The 27,058-nt window shown below is 32.1% G+C and overlaps 3 protein-coding genes across 3 annotated transcripts; 1 reads left to right on the forward strand and 2 right to left on the reverse strand.

The window, feature by feature from the left end:
• The first annotated feature begins 13,312 nt into the window (after positions 1–13,312).
• On the forward strand, positions 13,313–16,852 carry LOC106369543 (oligopeptide transporter 9). The gene is made up of 6 exons (XM_048742791.1): positions 13,313–13,962; positions 14,449–14,546; positions 14,631–15,200; positions 15,313–15,574; positions 15,844–16,026; positions 16,094–16,852. Exons 1-6 carry the CDS (start codon positions 13,471–13,473, stop codon positions 16,712–16,714), a joined length of 2,226 nt encoding a protein of 741 aa, XP_048598748.1. The 5' UTR covers positions 13,313–13,470; the 3' UTR covers positions 16,715–16,852.
• Positions 16,853–18,558: 1,706 nt separating this feature from the next.
• Positions 18,559–21,146, reverse strand: LOC106371289 (vacuolar protein sorting-associated protein 26A-like). The gene is made up of 12 exons (XM_013811339.3): positions 20,977–21,146; positions 20,693–20,728; positions 20,529–20,603; positions 20,334–20,408; positions 20,179–20,251; positions 20,055–20,099; positions 19,814–19,925; positions 19,662–19,728; positions 19,535–19,579; positions 19,282–19,337; positions 19,011–19,186; positions 18,559–18,933 (listed from the first exon to the last, which is right to left on the reverse strand). Exons 2-12 carry the CDS (start codon positions 20,693–20,695, stop codon positions 18,752–18,754), a joined length of 909 nt encoding a protein of 302 aa, XP_013666793.1. The 5' UTR covers positions 20,696–20,728; positions 20,977–21,146; the 3' UTR covers positions 18,559–18,751.
• Positions 21,147–22,564: 1,418 nt separating this feature from the next.
• LOC106371288 (outer mitochondrial transmembrane helix translocase) lies at positions 22,565–24,470 on the reverse strand. The gene is made up of 5 exons (XM_013811338.3): positions 24,117–24,470; positions 23,711–24,011; positions 23,471–23,629; positions 23,095–23,390; positions 22,565–23,030 (listed from the first exon to the last, which is right to left on the reverse strand). Exons 1-5 carry the CDS (start codon positions 24,321–24,323, stop codon positions 22,800–22,802), a joined length of 1,194 nt encoding a protein of 397 aa, XP_013666792.2. The 5' UTR covers positions 24,324–24,470; the 3' UTR covers positions 22,565–22,799.
• Between the last annotated feature and the right edge of the window lie 2,588 nt (positions 24,471–27,058).

Genomic DNA, 27,058 nt, shown 5'->3' on the forward strand with positions numbered 1-27,058 from the left:
GAGATAACTTTTTGCTTAAAACTATGCCCACAAAGTTGAAAAGATCCTCTAGTCAAATACTTGCGTCTCACCTTGTCTATTTGATTATGATCATATTCATGAATCTCTTTTCTTTCTCTGGGATCATGCGGCATGTCGTCTAGGTGAATATCATCTGTTGATGAAAATTTTCTTTTCAGATTTAGAAATTGATCCATTAGTTTTCTATTAAATAAGATAGATTAGTCTTTTTCTAAATATAAAATTAATTATTAAAAATATTCAGATCATGAACACAAAGTAATAATATAAAAAAAAAGAGTAGAATATACCAAAAAAGTATATAAAAACTAACCTGAATGTGGAGCACAAGTTAGAACAGGTCGCCGTCGACTTGTGTTGCAAGGGAAGAGAAACATGTTTTTTTTTTCTATTTTAAGTTTGCTTATATTTTTAATGTTTCTGTATTATAAACTATTTGGGCTTAAACTAAAATATTACTAAAGTTTAAATACCCAAAACATGTTTAATGATTTTATAATCTTTTGCAACTATAGAAAAATAAAATTAAAACTAATATAAATCCAAAGTTTTAAAAATAAAAATGAAAATATATTACTTGTATAATTAGCTTTTTCTTTTAATGTTTTGTAATTATTTTTGTGGGGTCAAATTTATTTTTTAAGTGGGATCAATACAAATTTTTTTAATTTTATTTTTTAAAAAGTAGTGGAGTCAGCTGATCCTTTACTACTTTGCTGCCTCCGTCCATGCATGAGATCTTTACCCAGAAATTTTTAGTTAATAAGTTAACTCATGGGAGGTTGGAGGCAAAGGGCATGTTCGTTTACGTGATGCGCGACTTGCAACCTCCGACCAAGATTACGTTGGTTTTCTGTCGTTCGACCTATACATATGACTTACGACTAAAATTTATTCGTTTACGTGTCGCGCGACCTGCAAACAATCGTGAGATCAAAATTTTCTTAAATTTTAGTTAAAATCGGAACGTACGACTGGTCGCACGATCAGTCGCGCGTCATCAAAACGAACAACAACCTGCAAGTAGTAGATTACGCGACAGCAAAACGAACAACAACCTATGACTTGCGACCAATCGCAGATCGCATGTCACATGTTGCCCGATAGGTAAACGAACATGGTCATATACTCTCCGATATTGGATTTACGTTTTTTTTTCTCGGACAATTAGCTCTAAAAACGGGAATACAAAAAATGGTAATAAACAAATTGAATTTTTTGTTTCAAAGTTAGTTAATTTTAGTGGACGATAATGTTTTTCTAAAATCAGTTCAAACGAATTAAAAACTCAAGCCTTTTTTCAAAAAAAAAATTATAATTAAAAAGTTCAAAGTTTTAGCAAAAAGATAATAATTAAAAAGTAACAAGTACCAGATAAATCTATTCAGAGTAAGCCTTTGTTTTACTTAACGAATGGTCATAACAGAAGAAAATTTATAACGACTTTCTATAAATTTTGGCCGCCATACGAGCAGTGTGTGATGTAAACCGTTTACTCTGCATACTTATTCTTTACGTATAAAGTTACAAATGCATGTATATATGATTACGTAGGCGCATACGTGTTGCGTTGCTTTTTCCCGGACGTGGTCAAAAAACCTACCGACGTGTTCACTTGCCATATTGACTAAAAAGAGATATAGTATCTTAGAGCAAAGTCCATTGGTTAGAGACCTAATGGGTTCTAATAAATAAATTAATATTTAATTTAGTGATTTCAAAAGTTAAGAATCCTTGTTAGTCTAATTAATTTTTTCATTTTCTAGTGGGAGAAAAGTTCTTAAATTTTTTTTGCAACAAAATGAATAGTGAAACAAAAGACCATATTATAATGACAAGTAGACACAACTCTTTCTACTTTATATTGATCATGAATGGTGAAACACAAGCAGACACAACTCTAACAAGACAGTAATCTTGTGTTTTCTGCATTGGTGCCAAATCAAAACTACACAGACTGATCAGGTTTGAACTTAATTACGTCTATTGTAAAGCGGTTTAGCGTTACTAAACTAAAACAGAGAGCAAACTAAATGCAAATCACTTCGACACAGCTAACAAATAGGATTGCCCTTAAGTCTATTTAATTCCCAACCTAATCACACAACTAACAAAACATTAAAAGTAAAGTCTACTAACGTCTTGCCTTGTGTCTGAGTTTGTTCCCTTCCCTTGTAATAAAGACGATGTGATTCCCTTATGCAACTGTAAAGAGAAAAACGAAAACAAAATGTGAGACGATGGCTAAAGAAATCCAAATAAAGACTTATCCTTTATGACAAGCACACAGAAGACATTGCATTGATACTCAAACAAACTAAACCCAACTTCTCAAAATGTGGTATACACGATAAGCATACATAGTCTAGAAGAACCATACACGAAAATGGTTTTTATCACAACTACTAAACCAGTCGAAATAGAGAAAGAGAGATACAAATAGGACTGGTCAAATTAAAAGGTGACATGTAGGAGTCCTTACCAATCCTTAAAATTCCAATTTAAACAGCGGTTATCTGATTTATTTTCCTTTTTCATTTTCTTGTTTGGAATCTCAGTTAAGAGGTCTCGTTGGAGCTGGTCTTAGTTTCTCCCGTGCGGATTTATTCAGAATATTTTGGACCCACTCAATAACACCATTACAATGGACCGTAGCACCTAGCCATTCGTGAATAAAAGATTTAAAGATACGTACGCATATTGAATTATACACTACGCGTATTTGGGTGACTGGGTGTCGGTGTATGTTATATAGTCAAAGACTTTGACGTTGGAGTTTGGGAGATATAACAGGGAGATTCACTAGTTTCTGTATTGAATGATAGTTATGCCACACGTCAATTTCGATATTGATATAATACTAGGGTTGTTAAAAATTATAAAGCAGTTTTTAGTATATATAGGAATTGGGAAACCAATTACGCCAAAAACGAATATACTAACAATAAAAAGAAAACTTGACGACCACGTTGACTAGTATGAGATAACTAATGTAACTTGTTCAGCGGTTAATTTACTCCCTTGTTGATGGAACGTCTCGGAATTCGAGACACATGTGATTGTGGTTTGTTACGCGCATGTACAACAATGAAAAAAGTAATTAGGTTAAACGTTACAGTTATAATATGATACTACTATATAATTGATTTCTTTGAAACTTATAATACTAGCGTGATGTACACGTGACTGTCTTCTTTTTTTTTTGGTAAAAATGTAAAGCACGTGACTGTCTTTACTTGTTTCCCCCGGGTTATGGATACAGTTGATATATCTAACTCATGGAATACGTACATCCACAGATGTATCTTTCATCTTTGACCCACTTAAACCTAACAAAACAATCTAATTGCAGCAAAATTTTCTCAAAAAAAAAAAAAATTAAACAATTTTCAAAACTATGATAAAGCGAAGTAAAATCCAACATTACAAGATATTTTTGTAATTCTAAATTTGGACATCTAAATAATTGTAAACTTCAGTGCCTTATTGTGAGTGGAGACAAAATACAGAAAACTATCATACAAATGCTGACCTCATAAAGGTTCATCAACAGTGTTTTGTGGGTCTGGACCAATGATATATATTAGTATATTAGTTCTTATTATCATTATATATACAATATATAATTATATATAATATATGATGATGGGTCTTTTTCGTGCTAAAATTATTTGTATTATAATTTTGAAAGAAATATATGTAATAGACTAATAGTGACTTGGGACGATATCCAATAAAATTTAAACTATATTTAATAATTATTTATTCATTTTCGTTAATAAAAAAAATTAATTCATACCCAAAAAAATCTGATTATTGCAATTTAGTGTACGTTAGTCAAATTCGATTGTTTTTTTTCTGATAAGGATAACATTTTTTTGTTGAACTCGATCAGTCATTTGTTTATGGAAACTGACCTGTTGACAAAAAAAAAATGACCTAGAAAAAGGGAATTAGTGTTAAACCACTTTTTTTTTGTCAATAGTGTTGAACCACATTAAATTAAAGAAAGTGAGAAGTTTGTCCGAGTTAGTTGTTGGATGATGACGAGCACTGGTGTTGGATAAGTATCCTTCATTTTGTTTTCTATTTTCTCAATTTTTCTATTATTTAGTGTTTTAAGTCTCTTAATCTTTTTTAACAAAAACATTAATTATATAATATTTTTCCTGAACGTTCTATTTTTAATTCTCACTTTATTTATTAAATAATTTTCATTGAACTGTTTTCAGATACTACCACTGCTCTTGCGCTAATATCCTACATTGTAAACATTCTTTGTTCACAGTTCTTGTAACGCCAAATAAAGAGTAAAACATTGATTGGTAGAACATTAGCATTATGTTCTGCATTATCCAATCAACAATTGCTAAAAAAACATTTAGAGAAACATTTACTAAATGATAATGTTCTCCAAATGCTCTCTGGCCAATGCTCGAAGTTTATAGAAGAGCATTTGCATTTATAATTTATAAAATTAAAAAAATATATAATTAATTCATTTATTTTATTTAATAATATCATAAAAAAATTTCATATCCAAAAAATAAAATTTTGATTTCTAAAATTAATTTACAATAAGAATATTTTTTTAAATAGTATTTCACATTTAAAATATAATATAATTTAATTTATATAATTTAATTTATTTTAAATTTGAAAAAATATTTTAAAATATATATTTTAATTAGAAAATTTATTTTAATATAATATTTTTCTATATAAACATATTTTTTAAATTATTAAATAAAATAAATTAATTATATATCTTTTTAATTTTTATATGTTAATATATTTATATAAATATATTATAAATATATTTATTAAAATAAATATATTATATATTATAAACTAATTTTTACAATAATTATAAATAACATACTCATACTTGTCCACTAATCATCCTATTAAACAGTTTAGCAAAAACTTATAGCTTCTGCAGCATAATGCTAATACTCTACCAATAAAGGCCTAAGTCACGCAGTATTCAGCTTTAGTCAACCACATCTGAGTATACAGACTCCTTCCACCTTTGTGTTGTTTTGCTTATAGATTTCTACAATGAAATTAGTTTAATTTTTGTAGGTTGACAATCTTTTTTTTGCTTATTTAATGAGATTATTTTAAGGGAAAATTGTCAAAAATCCAAAGTATACCCCAAACTCAATAAAATGCAAAGTAATTTAAAAGGCTACTGAAAGTACAGCTAATCTCTTGTGATCAAACAAAATATCTATATCAATTTTTACAAATATAACCATGTGGGTTTTTTGTGGGTTGTGAAGTCTTCTGTGCGAAGACTTTCTTATGTAGTAGATTTTAAAAATAATTTATAAATTTTATACACAATATTTTTATGAGAAAAGTTGAAATCATGTAATTAGAAATATTTGTAAATTATGTTAACTTAGATTTACTAAAATTAAATTGTTTTGACATAGATGGGTGGACGTAGATTGGATCATTGTATTCTTCGGTTTAGGGTTTGGTAATTGAATTGTTTCACATAAAGAGCTTTTCTTTTGCCAAGTCATATTTTTTTTTATGAAAAATTAAAAAGTAATCAGAATATAGTATTAATTGCCAAAAAAGAAAAAAAAACTTTGATGTTGTTAGCGTCGTCACCAAAAAACTGGGTTTAGAGTTTAGGGCTTAAGATTTAGAGTACGGCGTTTAGGATTTTACTGGCGGCGTTAACAACATCAATTTTTCGGTAATTAATACTATTTTGTGAATATCTTTTACCTTTTTCATAAACAAAATATGACTTGCCAAACTTTTAGTAGCTATCATTTTTGGGATAAATGCACAGGTTTACTCAGAGGCTAAACACAAAAAAAAACTATATTGTTTATACTTTTAGAGTTAGATTTTGGAATCATAATTTTTTTTAAAAAAATTAACCTATCTATGTTTAGTTTTGTGTATATTAAACACTTTAAAAGTTGATTTTAAGTTTAATGAAGTGTTTGTTGTGATTTAGTTAGTTATTTGATACTAGGTTTAGGTGACTTCTTGGGAAGTCTTCTAACAAATAATACACTAGATGACATATGAGTCTTTTAGGTGAATAATAAATTTAAGTTTAATAAGACTTCTTAACTTCTTAAAAAGTCTTCTAGTGTATTTTATGTTAGAAGATTTCTCAAAAAGTCTTCCAAACCGAACCAAACCTTAACTACCTTCAATTTTAACATAAACAAAATTACCAAATTACGTAAAAACTGAAAACAGATTATTTATTGGACATATAAATAGTATTTTCACTTTTTTGTTGATAAAAACACGGAACCCTAGTCATTTTTCTCAGAGGTGATTTTGAATATCACGATTATGGCAAATCTTGTTTCTCCGTTGTTCTCACTGCCTGTAATCTCGTTTCTCATTCATGGCTAAATATTATTTTAGTATATTAAACTAACATGCTTCTTTTTCAGATTTGAAACCGTTTGTGTTGTCGTTGAACTCTGATGCCGGTAAGTTCTTCCTCTTTTATGTCAAGTTCAGTGTTTGAATTTAGAAAACCGTATAGCCGCCGTTAAACCCTAAATGCTGTAGTCTAACTTCTACTTTCCTATCAAGTTTTGTAGATCTGTAACCGATGTGTTGGCGGCGACTGTAACTTCTCCGCTTTGGACCATAACTTCTCTGCTTACGGCTGTAAGTTCATCCAGTTGTTTGATTTATTTTGATTTTTCTTCTGTTATCTAACTGTTAGATGTATTAGAGTTTCTCTTCAGATCTATAGGCTTAGCACGGTTTTCAAATATGTAAGCGTTCGATTTTATTGAGGTTATACTGGAAGACTTCCGGGAATAAATTCAGGCATGCGAAGTCTTCCACAAAGTCTTATAGGAAGTCTTCGCATGCATGAAGTCTTCCAAGAATTCTTCCAATACAAGAAGTTAGTATATTACCCGTGTTCTGTTTGGTTTGTGTTTGAGATGTTGGTTTTTCATTGTTTTGTAGACTGAGACATGGATTTACCAGAACTCAAGAAGCGGATATTTATCTTAAGGGAGAAGACCTATCCAACCAAAGCATTGCGTATTAACTCAAAATTGTTTCCTGCTGTAAAGGATGGTATACGTAATGATGAATGAGAGGAGCTCAAACTCAAGGTTGGAAGTGTTCATCAAGTTCAAGGAGCTGAATTTTGGTTGGGCATCAAGACTGGTTCATTTTATGTTTAGTTTCCAGCTTAACATCAAGAAGAAGTATGAGCTTTGGAGTCTCATTGTTCCAAAACCGGTAAGGGTTTCATTGATAGAGTTTGAATATCTCACTGGTCTGAACTGTAATTTCATTGGGAACCTGGAAAATCTAACGGTTGAGGTTAAAAGGAGATGGTTTGTTTTTGGGAGATGATGGGTGTTGATGTCGATGTTGGTCCAAGTTCTAAACAAATAATGGCAGCGCGTGAGAGATACAAAGAGTGGTCTCGGGATGATCACATGCAGGTGGGATACCTAGCCATCTAAACTGGATTTATTGAAGGAAAAAGGTGCTCATGCGCTACACAGGCTAGTCGTGTAAGGCTAGTGATGGATTTAGAAGAATTTAAGAATTATCCATGAGGGAGATTAGAGTTTAAGGTGTTGATGGACTCTCTGAGGGTTTATACAAGTTCTCCAGGTGTGGATCTACAGCGGTCTACCCAAATTTGGTGCTACTTATGGAAATACCATACCAAACAAACCGACTCCACCTTTTTTGGCTTACAAGGGAAACATGATTCAAATTTGTTAAAGAGGCTATCATCAGACAAGTAATTCTGATTAAACCCAGATAGTATAATAGTGACTATTCTCTCAAATATCAAACTTGATATTCTTTATTTACTGCAGACACGCGTGATCAACTATGTTTCAAAGGACATTAGTGAAATGTTACCTCGATGGGACAATGATGAACCTGATGTGCCGGCTAAAAACATAGTGAATGTCATGTTTGGTGCGATTGGAAGTGGACCCAAGATTGATGTGCAGTCCAAGGTACTAACCCGTGGACTAATTCGAAGGTTTTGTATATGAAGGAAGACTCTTATAAGAAGGAAGAGCCTGCTGTGAAGGAATAAAAAAGAGCTAGGAAGAAATATCATACAGAGCTCGTACAGAGGCTCGAACAAAGGCTTCTGCTTCTGTGAGTGGGGTTAAGATAGTAGAGAGTTAACAAGGCTTATGACCTGGTGTAAGTCATGACTGATGGGTTTGGTATGTGTCTTAAGGATATCAAGCTTCTTGGGGATAAGATGGAAGTTGTGGAGAAGAAGGTGGGAATCAACAAAAAAGGAATTGCATCTAATGATCTTCAACTCACTGTTTAAGATCCGCCTAAACGTGGCACATACTCGGAATTAGTACTGAAACCTCTCCCTAAATCACAGTTATGAAAAGCACTAGACTATATAGTAGGAAACAGAACTGACAGTTGTATTTTTCCATTTTAGAACTCTCGGATCATATGTCCTAGAGAAGTCTTCTTGGCAAACATATCTTAAAAATGCGGTACCTTGAACTTGTGAGATAACTTGCTTAGCTTCTCGAAGCACACAAATTTCACCACGAAAGCGATCCACTCGGTAATAACCAAGAATCATGACCTTGAATGACTCTATAAACCTTACAAAGTTTGGAATCAAAATCTTGAATTTTTTTTGGATGAATTTAGAGAAAAAAATGAAAGAGATGTAGTTTATATGCTTAAGAAATGAGATATGAAGAGTAAAAATTAATTTTTAGGTGCACTAAAAACTTTAAATTGGGTGGTCACGGTGGTTGGTATATTGATTGCAATGAAAATATTGTAAATACTTGATGAAGATGATGATGATTGAGTAAAATACTCATTTTCGAAAAAAGTAATGATATTTTTGTGAATAACTCAAATTCTGGAATGAATATGAAAAAAATGAAAATTTCAGAAAAAAACATAAGTTATTTTTGGGATTGACTTAAAATTGTAAGACATATTTGCAAAGCCCTTATTTTAATAGGCAAATAAGTGGCATACTAAACGATGTCGACCAGGACCGTGAGTGACCATAAACTAGATAAACATAAGATTGGGGCCTTAAAAATTATATTAGTATTATGGGCCAATTATGATAAAAATAATAGCTTTGTTGGTAATGTTCATATTAGAAGTAGATAAGGTTGGATGTTCAATTCTTCCTCGTGACATTTTGAATTTTCATGGTTCTAAGGGCAAATAAATATATGGAATTCATGACTAAAACTCTGATGTCATCGTACTAAGACCATCTCCAACCCACCTCTATTTTTATTTTTATATTTTCCTCTAAAATAGAAAAACTCTATTATACAGGTGAAAATGCTCCAATATATGCCTTTATAATAGAGTTCCTCTATTTATATGGGAAAATATAGAGATATGCTATTTTCACCTTTAAATATAGAGGCAAAAAATAATTTTCCCTTATATTTTCCTCTAAAATAGAGGAACTCTATTATAGAAGTATAGATTGGAGCATTTTCACCTCTATAATAGAAATCTCTATTTTAGAGAAAAATATAGAGGTGTACATTGGTGACCATCTAAGTTAAATACATACTTGATGGGATAATGATGATCCCAAGGATTGCTGTTTCTTTGAGTAGAGATGTGTGACAATCTTGTACTTGTAATCTTATCATGCACGGATATTAAGGTCATTTTTCTTTATTCAGGGTCAATATGAATACTCACGTGAACAATGACCGTGTAGATTTTCTGTGATAAGTATCACATTCCAAAACTTACTAGGTATTTTAGTTTGACCCCTAGCGTCCAAACAGACTAACCCCAAATAATTTTGTTTTTATCCACAACTATTTTCGAGCTTAATTCAACGTTATTTCTGTTAAATCAATTTTTATTAACATTAGTCTTTCAATTAAAATGCTAGAAAAATTACATATATAAAGTCATAAGAACATCTCCAACGGTTAGAAACCACAAAAAAAAATTAAAAGAAAAAAAATATTAATATTAAAAAAATTCAATTATGTTTTATTTTTCAAAACTAATAAAACATTAATTTCCTTTAACATGATGACATGTGTCTTTTGAGTATATTAATGGTTCTTAAAAAGTCCAAAATAATTTTTTTTGGTCTTCTCTTTCTTAATTTCATTTCTTTTGTTCTTTTTTCTAAATACTTAGAATTTCTGCTAGTACTCACTTTCGAAACTGTTCTAAAGACTTTAGAGTTCAAAATTAAACCATCATACATAAGAGTTTAAGTCTTGAGAAACAATGAAGCAACCGAGTAGTGTAAAGTTGATCACTTAACAACTTAACAAAGATTGACAAATTTTGATTGACATATTTTGATGGACAAATTTTCCTGAATGCACCCGAACATTTAGAAGGGTGGGTATCATCTATATAAGGTTTTAGTTTGTAATTGATATATTAATTTGAGTTGATAAAATCTTGTAAAGACAATTTTTGAGTTTCTTCGGATTTCCAATGCCACCACATCAAGGTATGAGTATGTATTTTTCATTTCTTTTGATACTTATATTTACATCTAACAAGTATATAATACAAGTAAAAAATATTATGTGTATAATCATGCAAACTGGAAATAATAATTATAAACCGTTCATTATATATTACGTAGAAAACCTAAATTGATTGAATAATCCCATATAAATTGAATGCTTTTTCGATCAAATCCATTTTCTACGATGGAAAGTAGGTTTAGAATGAAATTGGTAAAGACGTTTCTCTGCACGGATGGAAATTAGGTTACAGTTCAAAATACTATGACACTATACGTATGCAATATTCAGGACAATGTATCGGATTAAGAAATTGTTTCCCATTGATGGAAGTTAGGTATAAATTCAAATTGTTAAGACATCACTCAAAATCCAAGACAACTAGACAAAAACTCTATACAGTTTATTGAAACGAAGGAAATTAAATGGAGAAAAGAAACGAAGAGAAAAGCCAGCTAGGGATTGGTCCATGCATGAGCAACTAAAAAGAGTACATGGAAGGACCACGAGTTGTTATAGCTTGTGACGGTAGGAGTTAATTGGGACATACCTCGACTTAAGAACTCAAGACAGATATATTTGTGCTTTGCTCGTTGGACTCTGAGCCTTCCCTTATTTGTGACTAAGAAACCTGCCTAATTTAAGAATCATTCAAGTTAATTTTCACGACATTTATAGAAATGATAAAAAAAATTTTTTTGTCGCAGTACGAGCTTTTAGACTTGGTTTGATATTATAATATATATATGTGTGTGTGTGTGATTTTGGTTCTTTTTTCCATCATATAGTCCACTGATCAAGTCTTTTGTAATGTTATTTTACAACTATATATATTTATATGTTGTTTGCAAATAACAAGATTCTTCTTATGTCAATACATTTACTAAGTTTACTTGTGAGATCAATTTATGAAAATAAATAAGGTTGAATCATAATACACTAGGTTGGAAAAAAACCAACATCTCAGCAACAATTTGGCTTAAATTGCTCAACAACATGAATATCATAATGAACAAATCTCTCTACTTTTCATTTGATCCCGAGACTTTGATTAGTATATAAATTTTTTCTAAGTTTATCCAAAACTGATTATCATTAATTCTTGCTGTTATGGCAGATCGGTTAAGCAATTCCTCAAAACTATGTGCCCCTATAGCAAAATGTTTTTAATAGGTAATATATTATAAAAATGGTATTAATAAAAGTTGAAGCACTTTCAACTGTAATTTTTTTTACATGCATCAATATATATATACACTACCACGCAGAGGGACTGATGATATATTCAATACTATTCTAACTATATATGATGCAGAAGACTCGTCGTCAGTGAGAAATAGCCATCAATGATTAATCCCACCTGTAAAGAGATCAAATGTATTACACTACAAATTTATTCTAAACTTATTTGAAATTAAACAATTCGATAGACAAAACGAGAAAAAACAAAAGAGGTTTCATCTGAAGAGGATTGGACAATTATGATAAAGAAACATTCTGTACGAGATATACTCTTAAACCCATCTAATCTCACGATTTTAAACTGGCATTGTCGAACACAAAGAAAAAACCTTCGTTGTAAATGTAAACAAACATTCTTTATGATCCTGTTTAGAAAAAGAAAAAAAGAAAGAATTTTTTCATATGATTAAAAGGGAGAGATGGAAAGCAGTGGTCACATCCCTTATGGGCTGTATATTGGTCCATCTTAATTAAAACCCATTTGGGGTGTTTCTGAATTAATGAGAAGAAAAAAAAGGAGTAATTGCAGCCTGCTCAGAGGACCACCACTGTCACGGTGTGGGCACGATCTAGCTGTCCTGATAAAAAGAAAAACCTCTCCTTCCTCCATCTGAAATCTGAACAATTAGCGCAGCAACTGTCTTTCTTTTCGATCATTTATTGGTCCCACTTCGTAATATGTGGGCCAAACATAAACTTTCACCGTACTAAAATTTCAGAAATAAAGCAAAGAAACAAAAGAAAAAGTCAATGTTTGTTGTACTTTGGTTGGTTAATATGTGCGTCTGTGGATTGTGGGGATAACATTTGAGAATCTTTTGCATATCTTTTGAAAAAATGATGGTTAGAAATTCAAGATGCTATCGAATTATTTTCAAGAAACGATTTGAGGCGTAATATTACATAATTGAATGCTAGGCCCAACTAAAGCCTAAAATATAAACCATCTAAATTTAGATATTCGGTTCCTAGTTGTTTGGCCCATGGCTGGCTAATGCCAAAAAAGTAGAACAGATTTGAAATAAATTGTTGGAAATGGATAATTATGAAACAAATTATGATATGTTTCCATTGTATACGTGAACCACTTAGTAGATAAAAATAATGAGCAGGGGCATAAGACGTTTTAAAAAAAATGATAATGTTGTGGAAGCTCCTTAGTGATTTGATTAATAATAAGGATTCACTAATGTTATTACACTCAAGGATATGAGGTTCAAATTCCAAAATTGCAAACATTCAAAGTCATAAACAATTTAAATGCTACAATAGAAAATATTTTTGACAAGGCTGCCAACATATGTGGATGACGAGAGTATTAACAACTTTTTCCAAAACATAGATAGAATATGACTGATTGGTAGTTGCGCTTTTAAACACTCTCGAAATTCAAAAATTACCATTTTTTATTAAAAATGAAATTAACTAAAACAAAGTTTTATTAGTTCAACAGTAAGACCCTAGAGAGAAGGCACTTAGTTCGTTGATTTGTTTTCCTTCGTAATTCTGTTTAAAATACTTTTTTTTTTTTAGTAAATCATGTTAACATTTGAGTATATCTGTTAGCAGAACTAGGATAAATAAGTGATTAGTAGAAAGATTCAATAGCGAGAATCTCTACAGAATCAAGTTCTTGTTTCACCTTTAACCTTATAAAGATTCACTACACCTCCAAAAAACAGCTCTCAGGTATATTTCAATGACCGAGATTGTAGAGCACTCGACCGGAGCCATGGAAATAGAAGAAGCCGTGGATGAGCTAGATCGGTGCGCGGTGGAGGAGGTTGAGCTAACCGTTCCAAAAACCGACGATCCAACGTTACCGGTTCTCACTTTTAGAATGTGGGTTTTAGGTCTTGCCGCGTGTATCATACTATCGTTTGTGAACCAGTTTTTCTGGTACAGACAGATGCCGTTGACCATTACAGGAATCTCGGCTCAGATCGCGGTCGTGCCGCTCGGTCATCTGATGGCTCGAGTGCTTCCAAATAAGAAGTACTTGGAGGGATCAAGGTGGGAGTTCAATATGAATCCTGGTCCGTTTAACATCAAGGAACATGTTATGATCACAATTTTTGCTAATTCTGGAGCAGGAACGGTTTATGCGACTCATATACTTAGTGCTATTAAGCTTTATTATAAGAGATCTCTTCCGTTTCTACCGGCTTTTCTCATTATGATCACTACTCAGGTATTGATACGTCTCTGCCCGTATTTAAACATGCAATAATTCTTTGATCTGAAGAAGAGTTTTTACTTTTACATTTGGTTGAAATTTTTACATTTACAATAATTTTGTTTTGAAATTAGAAAGTCATTATATGCTTTTTTTTTTGTTCTTAGGTAAGAACATTCATATTTGATTAGTCTAAAATATTTTATATGGATATATTCTAATAGCCAGGTCAAGTATTGTTGGATATATGGATATATAGGAATCATTTGACCACAGTTAAACTAAAAACAATTGTTACTAATATCTTCTTAAGCTATTAATTAAAACTCAGTGTTAGTCCAATTTAAGGATATAGTTGGCGTTGGTTTGAAATTTGTGCTCTGATTACTTGTACAATTTTGAGGCCACGTTTTCAGATTTAGATATTTGCTACAGTTTGGTGAATAATATTCCTACCTTTTTCACATATGAAAAACACTTCTTCTTTTTTTTTTTTTGTAGTTTCTCGGGTTTGGGTGGGCTGGTCTATTCCGTAAACACCTTGTTGAGCCAGGTGAAATGTGGTGGCCAAGCAATCTAGTTCAAGTTTCTTTATTCAGGTAATACATTTTATAAAACATCTATATAAATCTCATCTTCCTGATTAGTCTTCAACTACTTAATTAGTTCACTAACCACTGCAGTGCCTTGCATGAGAAGGAAAAGAAGACAAAAGGAGGCATGACCCGAATCCAATTCTTCATCATAGTCCTTGTTACTAGCTTCGCATACTACATTCTCCCTGGTTATCTATTCACAATGATAACTTCCATCTCATGGGTCTGTTGGCTTAGCCCAAAATCGGTTTTGGCTAACCAACTCGGTTCAGGTGAACAAGGTCTTGGTATAGGCGCAATTGGTATTGATTGGGCTACAATTGGCTCTTACCTCGGCAGTCCACTTGCTAGCCCGATCTTCGCTACCGTCAATGTAACCATTGGTTTTGTGATAATTATGTATGTCGCCACTCCCATTTGCTATTGGCTTAATCTTTACCGTGCCAAAACATATCCCATATTCTCAAGTGGGCTTTTCATGGGCAATGGATCGTCTTATGATGTTTTGAGCATCATTGATGACAAGTTCCATCTCGACCGAGCCGTCTATGCAAAGACTGGTCCTATCCATATGAGCACTTTCTTTGCGGTTACATATGGTCTTGGGTTTGCCACTTTGTCCGCAACCATTGTCCATGTTTTACTCTTTAACGGAAGGTAATTAACTAAACTCGATCAGTCCCTTACTAATCAAATGTTAGTTAACGATGTAGTTTCCATAGATTAGGGACCAGTTTTTTGGTAATAGTTTCTAATTTTTATATATTAGGGATCTGTGGAAGCAAACAAGAGGAGCTTTCAAGAGGAACAAGAAAATGGATATACACACTAGGATCATGAAGAAAAACTACAGAGAAGTTCCCATGTGGTGGTTTTTGGTGATCCTCGTACTCAACATTGCGCTCATCGTGTTCATCTCTGTGTACTACAATGCAACCGTACAGCTACCTTGGTGGGGAGTGTTGCTAGCTTGTGCTATTGCCGTCTTCTTCACTCCTCTTATTGGTGTTATTCTTGCCACGACTAATCAGGTACCAACTAAAAACTACATAAGAGTTGAAAAAAAAAATAACTAGGGTTTAATGAATTAATCTTCTGAGTTTTGCTGAAATATAACCATCTATAACAGAAAAAAAACTATGAAACAAACTCACACATTCCTCTGGAAGAAAAACTGAAAAGGAGACGAACTTAAGAGAAATTCATATTCATATGCATCTATGTCTGATTCAGTATCACTTAACTATTTAGAGGTTGAATTCTTTTATTTTTGTAAGTAACGAGTTTCTTATTGTATTAGGCACCGGGTTTGAACGTCATCACAGAATATGTAATCGGATACATCTATCCAGAACGTCCGGTTGCGAACATGTGCTTCAAAGTGTATGGATACATCAGCATGACTCAGGCTCTAACATTCATCCAAGACTTCAAACTCGGCCTCTATATGAAGATCCCTCCTAGAAGCATGTATTTGGCACAGGTGACTAATTAATCTACAATTAATTATTTGTTAAAAAAATAGAATTAGTGACACAAGATTTTTTCAGGTGGTTGGGACGCTTGTGGCTGTCCTAGTATACACAGGAACTGCTTGGTGGTTAATGGTAGACATTCCTCATTTATGTGACAAAGCTTTGCTTCCTGACGACAGTCAATGGACATGCCCGATGGATCGTGTCTTCTTCGATGCATCAGTGATTTGGGGACTCGTAGGACCACGTCGAATGTTCGGTGACTTAGGAGAATACTCAGCCATAAACTGGTTCTTCCTCGTAGGTGCAATCACTCCTTTCTTCGTCTGGCTAGCGACCAAAGCGTTTCCATCTCAAAAATGGATCTCACAGATACATTTTCCAGTTATTTTAGGAGCAACCTCGATGATGCCACCCGCGATGGCGGTTAATTTCACGAGCTGGTGCATCGTGGCATTTATATTCGGACACTTTGTGTTTAAGTACAAGAGAGAGTGGTGGACAAAGTACAATTACGTTTTGTCCGGAGGTTTGGACGCGGGAACTGCATTTATGACAATACTGATTTTTCTGGCGTTAGGACGCAGAGGAATTGGACTGGCGTGGTGGGGAAACGCTGATGATAGCACAAACTGTGGCCTCGCATCTTGTCCTACTGCCAAAGGCGTAGTAACGCAGGGTTGTCCTGTTTTCTGACCTTGTCACATTTAGCTAAAAAATTCTTTAGCGTGTTTTTTATTCTTCTCTTTGTTTCTTTTGTTTTGTTTATTCTTCTCTTAGTTGTTATGTACAGAAATCTACAACAACATTAATAATACAAAGTTGGCATGTGCATTCGGGTATCTAATAGGGTTTCTTTCGAGTTCAATCGGATTTTGAGTTTTTGGGTTATGAAATTTAGTTTTGTTCCAATATTCTTAAACGTTGTTTCAAATTCGGTTTGGACTTCCTCAGGTTCGATTCAAATATAATAATATATCACACCTCCGGTTGAACCCATTTCTAATTTGGGTCCAGTTCTAATTCACAAATCCGGGTTCAATTTGGGTATAATAATATATCACAAATTTGGTTGAATCCATTTTCAATTCGGGTACAGTTCTAATTTGTATTTCAGTTACCCTAATACTTGTATATAACTCGAAAATACTTCCAAAAACTTGGCAAATTTAAACAATTTGCATTAATAAAGGATTGGTGACATGATTTAGAATTGGTGATTATGATAACCTTTAAAGGATGATACATTTATTTAAAAAAACAATATCGTGTAAACTTGAAAACGACATAATTAAATTTAAAATGCAAATGTCAACTTCTGAAAACCTCAGATGAAAAGAACAAGTTTTTAAACTCAATCAAAAACCGAATTACCTCCAACTTTCAATGCAATCTTCTGAAGTTTTTATTTATCTTCAAACCAAAACTACAGTAGTCTTCAACTTTTGTACCCTCAAATTTTGATAAAGACAACCGGAGATATAAAAATTCATATAAAGTACACAAATCATAATGGAAGAACAACTAAGCTAAATAAAAAGATACATTTATATAACATTTTAACTTCAGCTCGAATCTGCTTATTTGTAGAAATTTTTTCACAAAACTTGATGTCAGTTTTCATCTGAACATCTAACGTAAAGGGGTTAGACAACTCTTTTTTTTTTTAGCTACCCATTTAGTTAGCCAACTCTTATAAGGTTCTAAGATTCTCTACTAAAAGCATGTTTAATGGGAAGTTCTTAGGGTGAGGTTTTTAGCAGAATATAAAAACCTGTCTCTTAACTTTTAACTAAATAAACTAAGAACCGGTTCTTAAATATATTTCGCTAAGAACCTCACCCTAAGAACTTCTCATTAAACATGCAGTGCTAAGAGAACTTTATGATGCCACTTATGAAATTTCCATTACAAGTAAATCCGCAACCAAAACCTGATCCCCCCGCGAGTATATTGGACTAAGTCTCATCATAAGTTTTTATACACATGTTCTTTCAATCTAATTCATCACTAAAATTTAGGTACTAATCTTAGGTATTCACTCAGATATTTAAATATTTTTGGGTGTTTATTTGGAATGGAGTTCAGGTTTGATATTATTATTAGATTTGAATTTTCTGAGATATTTTTTGGTTTCCATTGTTCAGATTTGGTTGGGTAAAACCGTGCAAAATACGGTAAAACAATATCTATTCAAGTATCTAAGTCATACTCGATTCGGTTCAAATTTTTGTTTAAGTTGGTTAGATTTGAATTTTTGGATTCGGTTTTCTTTTTTCCACCTACAGAGATTAGTCTAAAACCTTCTTAGATGAACTTCAATTTTCTTAGATGAAACATTTAAGATCATTGACTAAGCTAATATAAATATTCTTTTAAATTCGTTTTACAGCATATTAACACTGTATTTATTTAGGTTCTTCCTTTGAAAGTTGAATACATAGATGATAGGAATTTAAATAATCAACTAATGGTACAGAATTCAGTTTTAATAAACAGTTAGTACTTAGCGTAAATTTATGGAAGGAAACACATAAAAGAAGAGAATAAAAGTCGTCCGACTCCAAACAAAGCAAACAACAATATGGTCGTTGAGAGAAAAAAACATTATTGTCGTTGAACAAACTACATGATTTAACTTCATCACTCCAAGTACCGAAAGCAATTGCATACAGAGAAAGGCTTTACAAAGTTCTGAAAATTTATCATTTCTCTCTTTCCTTTTTGTAAACATCAAGATGTCTCCTCTTTGAGCCTGTACAGCGTGATTTCTTGCTGCTTGAAGTAACGGCGATCCTCCTCGTCCACCAGCACAAGGTTCAGATAATACTTAACGCTGAATTTGTTGTTTATGTTCGTAAGCGTTGGTGTCAGATCGTATGGTGTCAAGAACAGTCTTACGGGTATAGATTCACCTGGAAAATGTCTCAATGCTTACTCAATAGCTAAAGAAGGGTAGAGTGAGATTTGATAAAGTAAATTTGGGGAGTACCTCTAACGGGAGCACCATCCATTAACTCAAATTTGGCTAGTGTTTCTGTCTCGACGTGAGTATTAGCTCCTGCTCCTGTTGATTCTCGCCTTCTGATCTCAAGATCCATATTCTTTATCTTGATTCTGACCAGAAGAAAGTATATCTTCCCAAGGATAACATCTTTCAGGTGGTACCTGCATCCACCAGAGCATTGGGAGTTAGCTATTGGTTTTTTCTATTTCCCCTTTATCATTCCAGCTTGAAATAATGAATAATGAGTTTGTCTTACTTGCTTTTATTGTACTCAAACTCAATATGTAGGCAGTCCTCGATCCCAACTTCCATCTGTACAACGGGTAAAGGGTCCAATGGTATTAAGCATATATAGTGCTAATAAGAATGTGTGAAGAATAAGAATAAGAGCAGAACTCCTGTAACTTGGGAGGTAGAACAGGCTTTAAGAGAGTATGTATTCAGTTTCAAAAGCAAGAGCGACAAGGAACAAGGAAACTGAGAGTGGAAATGAGAGAGTTTGGACTCACCTTGATGCTGTTATTGATTGGAGGTAGTGGAGAATAGTTACGGACCTGTTTCAAATTCACAAGAAGAAAGAAAAAGCTAAGTTTTATCTTAAATAACAAGTGCCACAAAGACACGGAAGAAATATACCACAAAGTCCTGATACTCTACGATGCTTCCACCATAGCCACGTGTAACTGTTACTTTGAGGACATACCTGCAGATAAACAGAGATCAAAGTTATGTACTACAATATGCAACATTAGGAACTTTAGATGTTACAGAAATAATATGATATATACCTTAGCCGCACATTTACGCCATTGTATGTCTCATGTGGCATCTCAACAGTCGAAAATTCAAAAGGGTATGCCTTCTTTTCATATATTTCTCCAGGTACATCAAGCTCACGCACTGATATTCAGAAAAAGATAGTAGGATCCATCAGCAACTTAAAACTAAGAGTTAGCTACTAATAACCAAGAGACTACTGATGCAAAAGAACAGAACCATATCATAATAGAGCCCTAAGTTTAGACTCACCCAAGGAAGTGAAGTCGTAGAAGTTCCCTCTGTCAAAATACATTTCTGTCACACAAATATCATTAAGCACATAGAGAGGAAATGAGTTAGAAAAAGGAAAGAAAAACTGAGAGAAACTGCACACCTATTTGACCAAGAAGCTCAACTTTAACACCATTGTGCTCCACCTTTTTCCCTTGATATGGCTCAATAATAACCTAAACCAAAACGTGTTAAGGACACCAAACTAACTCCATAAAACCTCCTGATGGCTATAGATGACAACAAAACCAAAGTTACCTTGCCAGCAATAGTTTCTTGACTCTGGAAAAGAGGGTTCATAACCGTCTGTCCATTATCTTTCTTAATAGGAACCTAGCGGCAACAGAGATCAAGTAAGATTAATAAGTCAAGCTGTAATCAATGTTGGGGATTAAGGATACATAAATATTCAGTGAAATGGATAAACCTAAAGAGAGAGAGGGATGTGTGTACCTGTTTACGATTTTTTCCATCAGTAAAGGTGATAGAAACATTACAGGCCGGCTTGAAAGCTCCAAGAAGATAGTTCTGTGATATCAATCCCACACAAAAAAAGTGTTAGAGACTTGAGTACAGTTTTACCGAAGGAAAAACAAAAACATTAAGAGAGCACTAACCATGATCAGAAGATTCGATCTTAATATCACAGTAACCTGTTCAGGAGCGTAATTAAGAATCCATTAAACAGAACATAATAATCATCAGCATTTCTAGCTTGAAACAGCAAAAAGGTTTTTTGTTATTTTTGTTCAAATCATCAGGATCAATCAAGCAATGAAATCAATAAACCCTAATCTCAATTCATACGAAAGTGATTCCAGAACAGATCAAATCACATGTAATGGTACAACGATGAGATCCACAAAGTTAGATTCAGTTGAACTACTGAACAGGTATGTACCTTCCGAGGTGAAACTCGATCGGAGACGGCGGGGACTCGGATCAAATCGAATCGACGAAGGTTTCTTACAGTTGGGTTGAAGACGATCGACGAGACACTCTCACCAATTTGATCCAGTGTTGACTATAAAAGCCTCCCTTGTTATTGGATTGTGTTACCCATCAAGGCCCAAATGGTGCCACTCGCATTTAATTATTTAAGTTTTTTTTGGTTGTTGGACCGATGTCCTAAAAATTTAGAATATCCGGATCTGATTTCGGATACCCGTCTAAATATTTTATTACCCGTAGATATATAGATTCAGATTCATAAAAAGTAAAAGAAATTTTTTATAAAATATCAAAATTTCCTAAAATAATATATAATTAAGTATTTATTCAGAATTTATAGATATATATATATATATCTATAATATTATAAAATTAGAATATAATATTATAAGTCTAATTTTATGTATAAATATTAATAAACCAACAATAATTATTAATAAAATTTATTATTTTTAAAAATTCGCATCCGGATCCGTACATTCCGGATATCCTATTTCTTGAGCGGATCTCGATCGGATCTCGGATCGGATCCAGATCCCGGATAATAAGTCCCAATCTTAATTCTGAAAATGTTTATTTAGTAGAGTTCTTACTAGAAATAAATTTTATCTCTCTGTACAATTTATAAATATTATCATTTAAATTTAAACTAATATGATAAATTTTGAAATTGCATGTCAAAACAGTAAAGATTAAGTAGCATCTTTGGTTACATCTGTACTCTGAACCCCTAGAACCAAGCTGTTTGCAAAAACCATATCTAGTTAGTTGTGGGCCTTCATGCAACAGTGTGAAACTCTGTTTTACATTTCTTACTCCCATCTTTGCATCCTCATTGCTTTTCCCCGACCATTCTTATCATGTAACAAATCAGATTATTTCGAGACTCCATCTAGAAAATACCAACACTTAGTGTTAATCTCTCAGATGAACTATTGAGAATTTACTCACACTATTTTAGGCTTTGTCCATAGTTTTCCTTCCAATTCTGCCATGTTAATGTCTTCTTCGAATTCCAATTTCTATTAATATTTCTTCATTCATACTCTTCCAAATGTGCCAGCGGAATTCATCTTTGGAAATCTATTGATGTTCTCTAGATCATTTAGTCCACATTTGTTAAATTTAGTACTTGGGAAAATTTCTGGTTAATAGGAATAGTTGAGAATGCCAATGTTTGTATTGCAAAGAAACATTTAGGCTCTAAAAGTAAAACTTTTGGCGATAAAATATTTGCTTCATATTCAGCTCATATTTTACTAATCAAATAAAATAGAAGTATCAATTTTCGCTTATTTAAAAAAAGGTAAAGTATATTTACCTTTTCCTCACTGTTTTTGAGAAGAAAAATAAGTTGTTATGCTACTTTCTATTTTTCTTACCTTTTTACTCTATATTTTTTTCTTTCCATTTACTCTATTTTATTTACTCTTGTTACTCCACTACTTACCAACTACACTATTAAAGAGAAATTGATTCATTGTCCGATCCACAATTTTATATTGTGTATCACAATTAATTCCATACAATGGCCGATAAACATTCTGAGATAATTTGCCATATAATGTTTCCGTTTAGGAATGAGCGTAATTATCCATACACAACAAATACATTGCTTTAGCTTTAGAATGATAAATGAAAAGTTAAACAGCCCAAAGAATCACAAATGATATAAAAGAAAAATGTCCATAATTCAGACATCTGAAAGAGTGTAAATTTTCTAGTAATACTTTTGTGGTTGGTTATACACAAAAAACTCCAGAGAAAAATAATCTATTCTGAATCTCCTTCTGGATCCTGAGAATCCGACTGATGGTTTACAATCCGAGGAGTAAAGAGCTTTGAGATGCCATTTATAGCTGCTTGTACCTCCTCACTATCCCTTGGACTTCTCCAAACCGAAGCGTGAGAGCTTGAGCCAGAGTACTCGCTTGCAGCAACCTGTGTCTTCTTTGAAGTAGCAAGAACCTTCTCCAAGTCGAACTGAGTCAACGGCCTAGGCACCTGAAACAATGCAAGCATATCAGTACTCCAAAATCAGGAAACATTTGACATTTGTAATACTAACCGAAACTTGTCTGCCTTTTTTCTCCTCCTCTAGGATCTCTCTGATTGGGAAGTAAGCTGCCTTCTTGCAGAGTTCAAAGATATCTGAACCGGTATAGTCTTCACATAACCCAGCTATACGATCATAGTCAATACCCGGTTCGACCCTCTCTCCTTTCAAAACAACTTCCAGTATCTGAGCTCTCTCCTTGCGGTCAGGCATACCGATCTCAAACGCCTGTGGAAACCGCCTAAGTATAGCTTCATCAAGCTCAGAAGGTCTGTTCGTTGCAGCAAGAACCATCACCCTAGCGTTCTCTATAACACAGACAACATTACTCTTTATATTCTAAAATGGTTAAAACAGGAGACAGTAAAGACAAGAAGTTCAAACTCACGGTCAGTAGTAAACCCATCCCATAGAGCCATAAACTCAGTCTTCATATTCGCCATCGCTTCATTATCCGTCGCACGGCGCTGGCCAAGAAAACTATCCACCTCGTCTATAAAAATAATCGCAGGTTGGAGTTTCTCCGCCAAGCTAAACACAGCAGCCACTAGAGAAACAGAGCACCTAATGTCATTACTTCACAACAATAGAACGAAACGCAGACAAGAGGGGCTACATCTACACTTACCGAGCTTCTGTGCATCACCGAACCACTTGCTCATCAGATTAGAGACCCTGACATTGATGAAAACAGCTCCAGATTCTTTCGCAATAGCCTTGGCGAGCATGGTCTTCCCAGTGCCAGGAGGACCATACAGCAAAACACCCTTCTGAGGACCAAGCAACTTCCCATAAGCAAAAAGCTCAGGTCTTTTCAACGGCAGAATCACAAGCTCGTACAAAGCCTGCTTGATTGACTCCAACCCTCCAATAGAATCAAACTCCACATCTATGTTTTGTGGGTTTATTACATCACAAGCTATCACATCCTGTTATGTTCCAACATAAAAAAAAAGGTTGAAACTTTTTAAGTTATGCTTTCGTTTTGTAATGAATTAGGAATACGGATTCAGACAAGAAAACAAAGCTATTACCTCGTATTGATTGGTCTGGATAAGAGGGCGACCAAGACGTTTGGAGAGTTCTCTCTTATGCTTGAGGGCCTTTGTAGCAGCGTCACGATTCGGGTCAAAGTGACGGGCACAGACGTAGAGAGACAAGCTGGTAAATGCAGCGCCTGCGACGTAGAGAATCAATTGCTCTAAGAAACTTGTATCCCTCTTCGCCGATGATCTCCTCATTGCTTATTTTCTCAAACGCAAAACCCGGATTTGGGGATTGGATCGAGAAAAGAAACCCCTAATTCTTGAAGGTCGAGGAGACTAGGCGCAAGGAAGAAGAAACCCCTTAACCGAAGTAACATCGAACATCCCCTTGGTGGCATTGCTGTAATATTGTCGTCTATCGTTTAATAATTTATCGAACTGGCCCATTTGACATTTTCTGGTATTTCAATAATGGGCCTGCATATTCGAAGCCTTCGAAAGCATATTCAATTTCTGAAATTTTTTGTGAATGTTATATGGCGTCTATGTCTAGGCATCTCGTCTAGATATAAACTTGTACGTTACAACGGATTTTGTTAGATGTTTTAATTTAATAAATAAATAAATAATTTTATTATACTTTTAGGATTATTTTTACATATAATGTGTGAAACTTATTTTATAATTAAGAACTCATTTTTACACATAAATTACAGTTAATATTTGTATTTTATAATCATAGTGCATATGTGAATTTTTATCAATTTTCTACTTAAGTGCTAGAGAAAACACTCATACCTATAACTTTAAACCCAACCCAATCCGAGTTAAGAATTAGAATATAAAAAATTAAAAGTTAAATAAGGTCAATCCAGTCAATGACAACATCATACATTTTCTTATTTAATAATTTAATATTTTATTAAACTTATCTGATATTTAATAATTTTTTAATTTATTATTTCTTAATGATATATTTCCATAACAACATTTTAATTAAAAATAAAGTAAAAAAATATTATATAGTAAAAAGAATGTAATAAGATAGCGATTAAACTTGATTTTTTTAACAAAATACATATAAAAATCACTGCAGTGGAAATAATAATAATAATCTATTTCTTGTGACCAAACATGAAAATATATATCAGACATGTGTATAGTTTTCGTATGACCAAACATATATAAATAGCAATCATGAAGACATCCTAATTTTTTATTTTTGTTAATTAAATAGTTTAAACATCATACTTGTCATCGAATTCTCATTTTTAATTATTATTACATAATTTTACAATTTATTTTTGTTTAGATTTTTTTTAAAGGGATCCTTTTCATTTACAATCAAATATATTTATATATATCAAATACTCTTTTACATTTTTGTTTTAGGATTTTATGAAAGGAAAATTACTATCATATGACCTCTTATAATTGTCTTCTGTGTAAAATTTTAGAAAAATTAAATTGTTATCAAATAATTATTTCTAGTTATTATTAAATAAGTTTAAGAAATACTATTTATACAATTCATATCTAAACTAATTTTAAACAGATTGAGTAATTTTTTAGTATTATGTTCATCATCAAATTCACTCTTAAAAACATTACGAAATAATTTTTTACAATTTTATTTTGGTTAGAACTTAAAAATATGATATAAAACTCTTCTGTTTATGATTTTTTAAAAATATATCAAATATTCTCTTACAGTTTTTAGGGCTTTAGAAAAGAAAATTAATAATAAATAATATTTTAAAATTTAATCTTTTTTGGGATTTGTAAAAATAAAATTACTATCAAATAATTACTTCCAGTTAATTAACTATTTTTAGCAGTTGCTATTTTCAAAACTCATTTTTTTCAATATCACTAATATTGTAACAATTGTTTTTGTTAATTAAATAATTTTTAGTATCATGTTTATCATCAAATTTTAAATTTTAAAAGTGAAAATTACTATTAACTAGACTTTTAATATTATATTTTGTAAGGATTCTTTTTTTTTAAAAAGAAAAAAATCTTATTTGGTCAAAATTAAAAAAGGAATAATTATTTCATAAATCTATTTTATTTAGGATTTTATGAAAAAGAAAGTTATTTTCACATAATGGCAGATTTTTATTGACACATTAACATATATTTTTTTATTGGCACATGTAACAATCATATCGGGTGAAATATCTGAATTTATTTTGGTGTATAATTTTTTAAACACAAAATTACCTATGAAAAATAAAAGTTAGTTATTTATAAGAAACATAATATTGCTTTTACAATTTTATTTTATTTAGAATTTTTAAAAAAGAAACTTACTTATCTTATAATTATAATTATTTTTATTTAGTATTTTTCATTAAACTTTTCTTGTATTGGTAGGATACAATAATTCGTTTATGTTTAAAAAATTTGTACAACTAATTTATTTTTAATAAAAAAAAATTTAACTGATTTTATATTTTGTCTTATACGTACAAACACATATGTTTAATATTTTACATATTCACATATACTCATGTGGGACAACACATCATAATTGGAAAAAAATTATGTTAGCATCATAAAATGTAATAAGATTATAAAAAATTGAGTTTTATCAAGAAATTAAAATAAAATACTTACGTAATACTTTTCTCGTAAATAATATTTTGTTTTGTGAAAATAATATGTGGAAACTTAAACCTAAATATAGTTGTGAAATATTTGTAGCTATTTTTTATGGTAAAATAATAGTAATACTTTTACAATTTTCTTTTGTTTAGGCTTTTAAGAAATAAATATTACTTATTTTATAGTTAGTTTTACTTTATGATATTTATTAAATAATTTCTTGTACTTGTAGGATTTTGATAATTCGTTTTCTAAATCTATTTAGTTATTATTTTTGTTTCACAATTTTATTTCTTTAGTATCTTTAAAAACGAAAATTATATTTTTTTAAACAAAAAATAAATTTACTTTCAAACAATCTTTTGTAATTATTTACTTGT

Source organism: Brassica napus, chromosome A10 (assembly GCF_020379485.1).
Source record: "Brassica napus cultivar Da-Ae chromosome A10, Da-Ae, whole genome shotgun sequence".
Lineage (NCBI taxonomy): Eukaryota > Viridiplantae > Streptophyta > Magnoliopsida > Brassicales > Brassicaceae > Brassica > Brassica napus.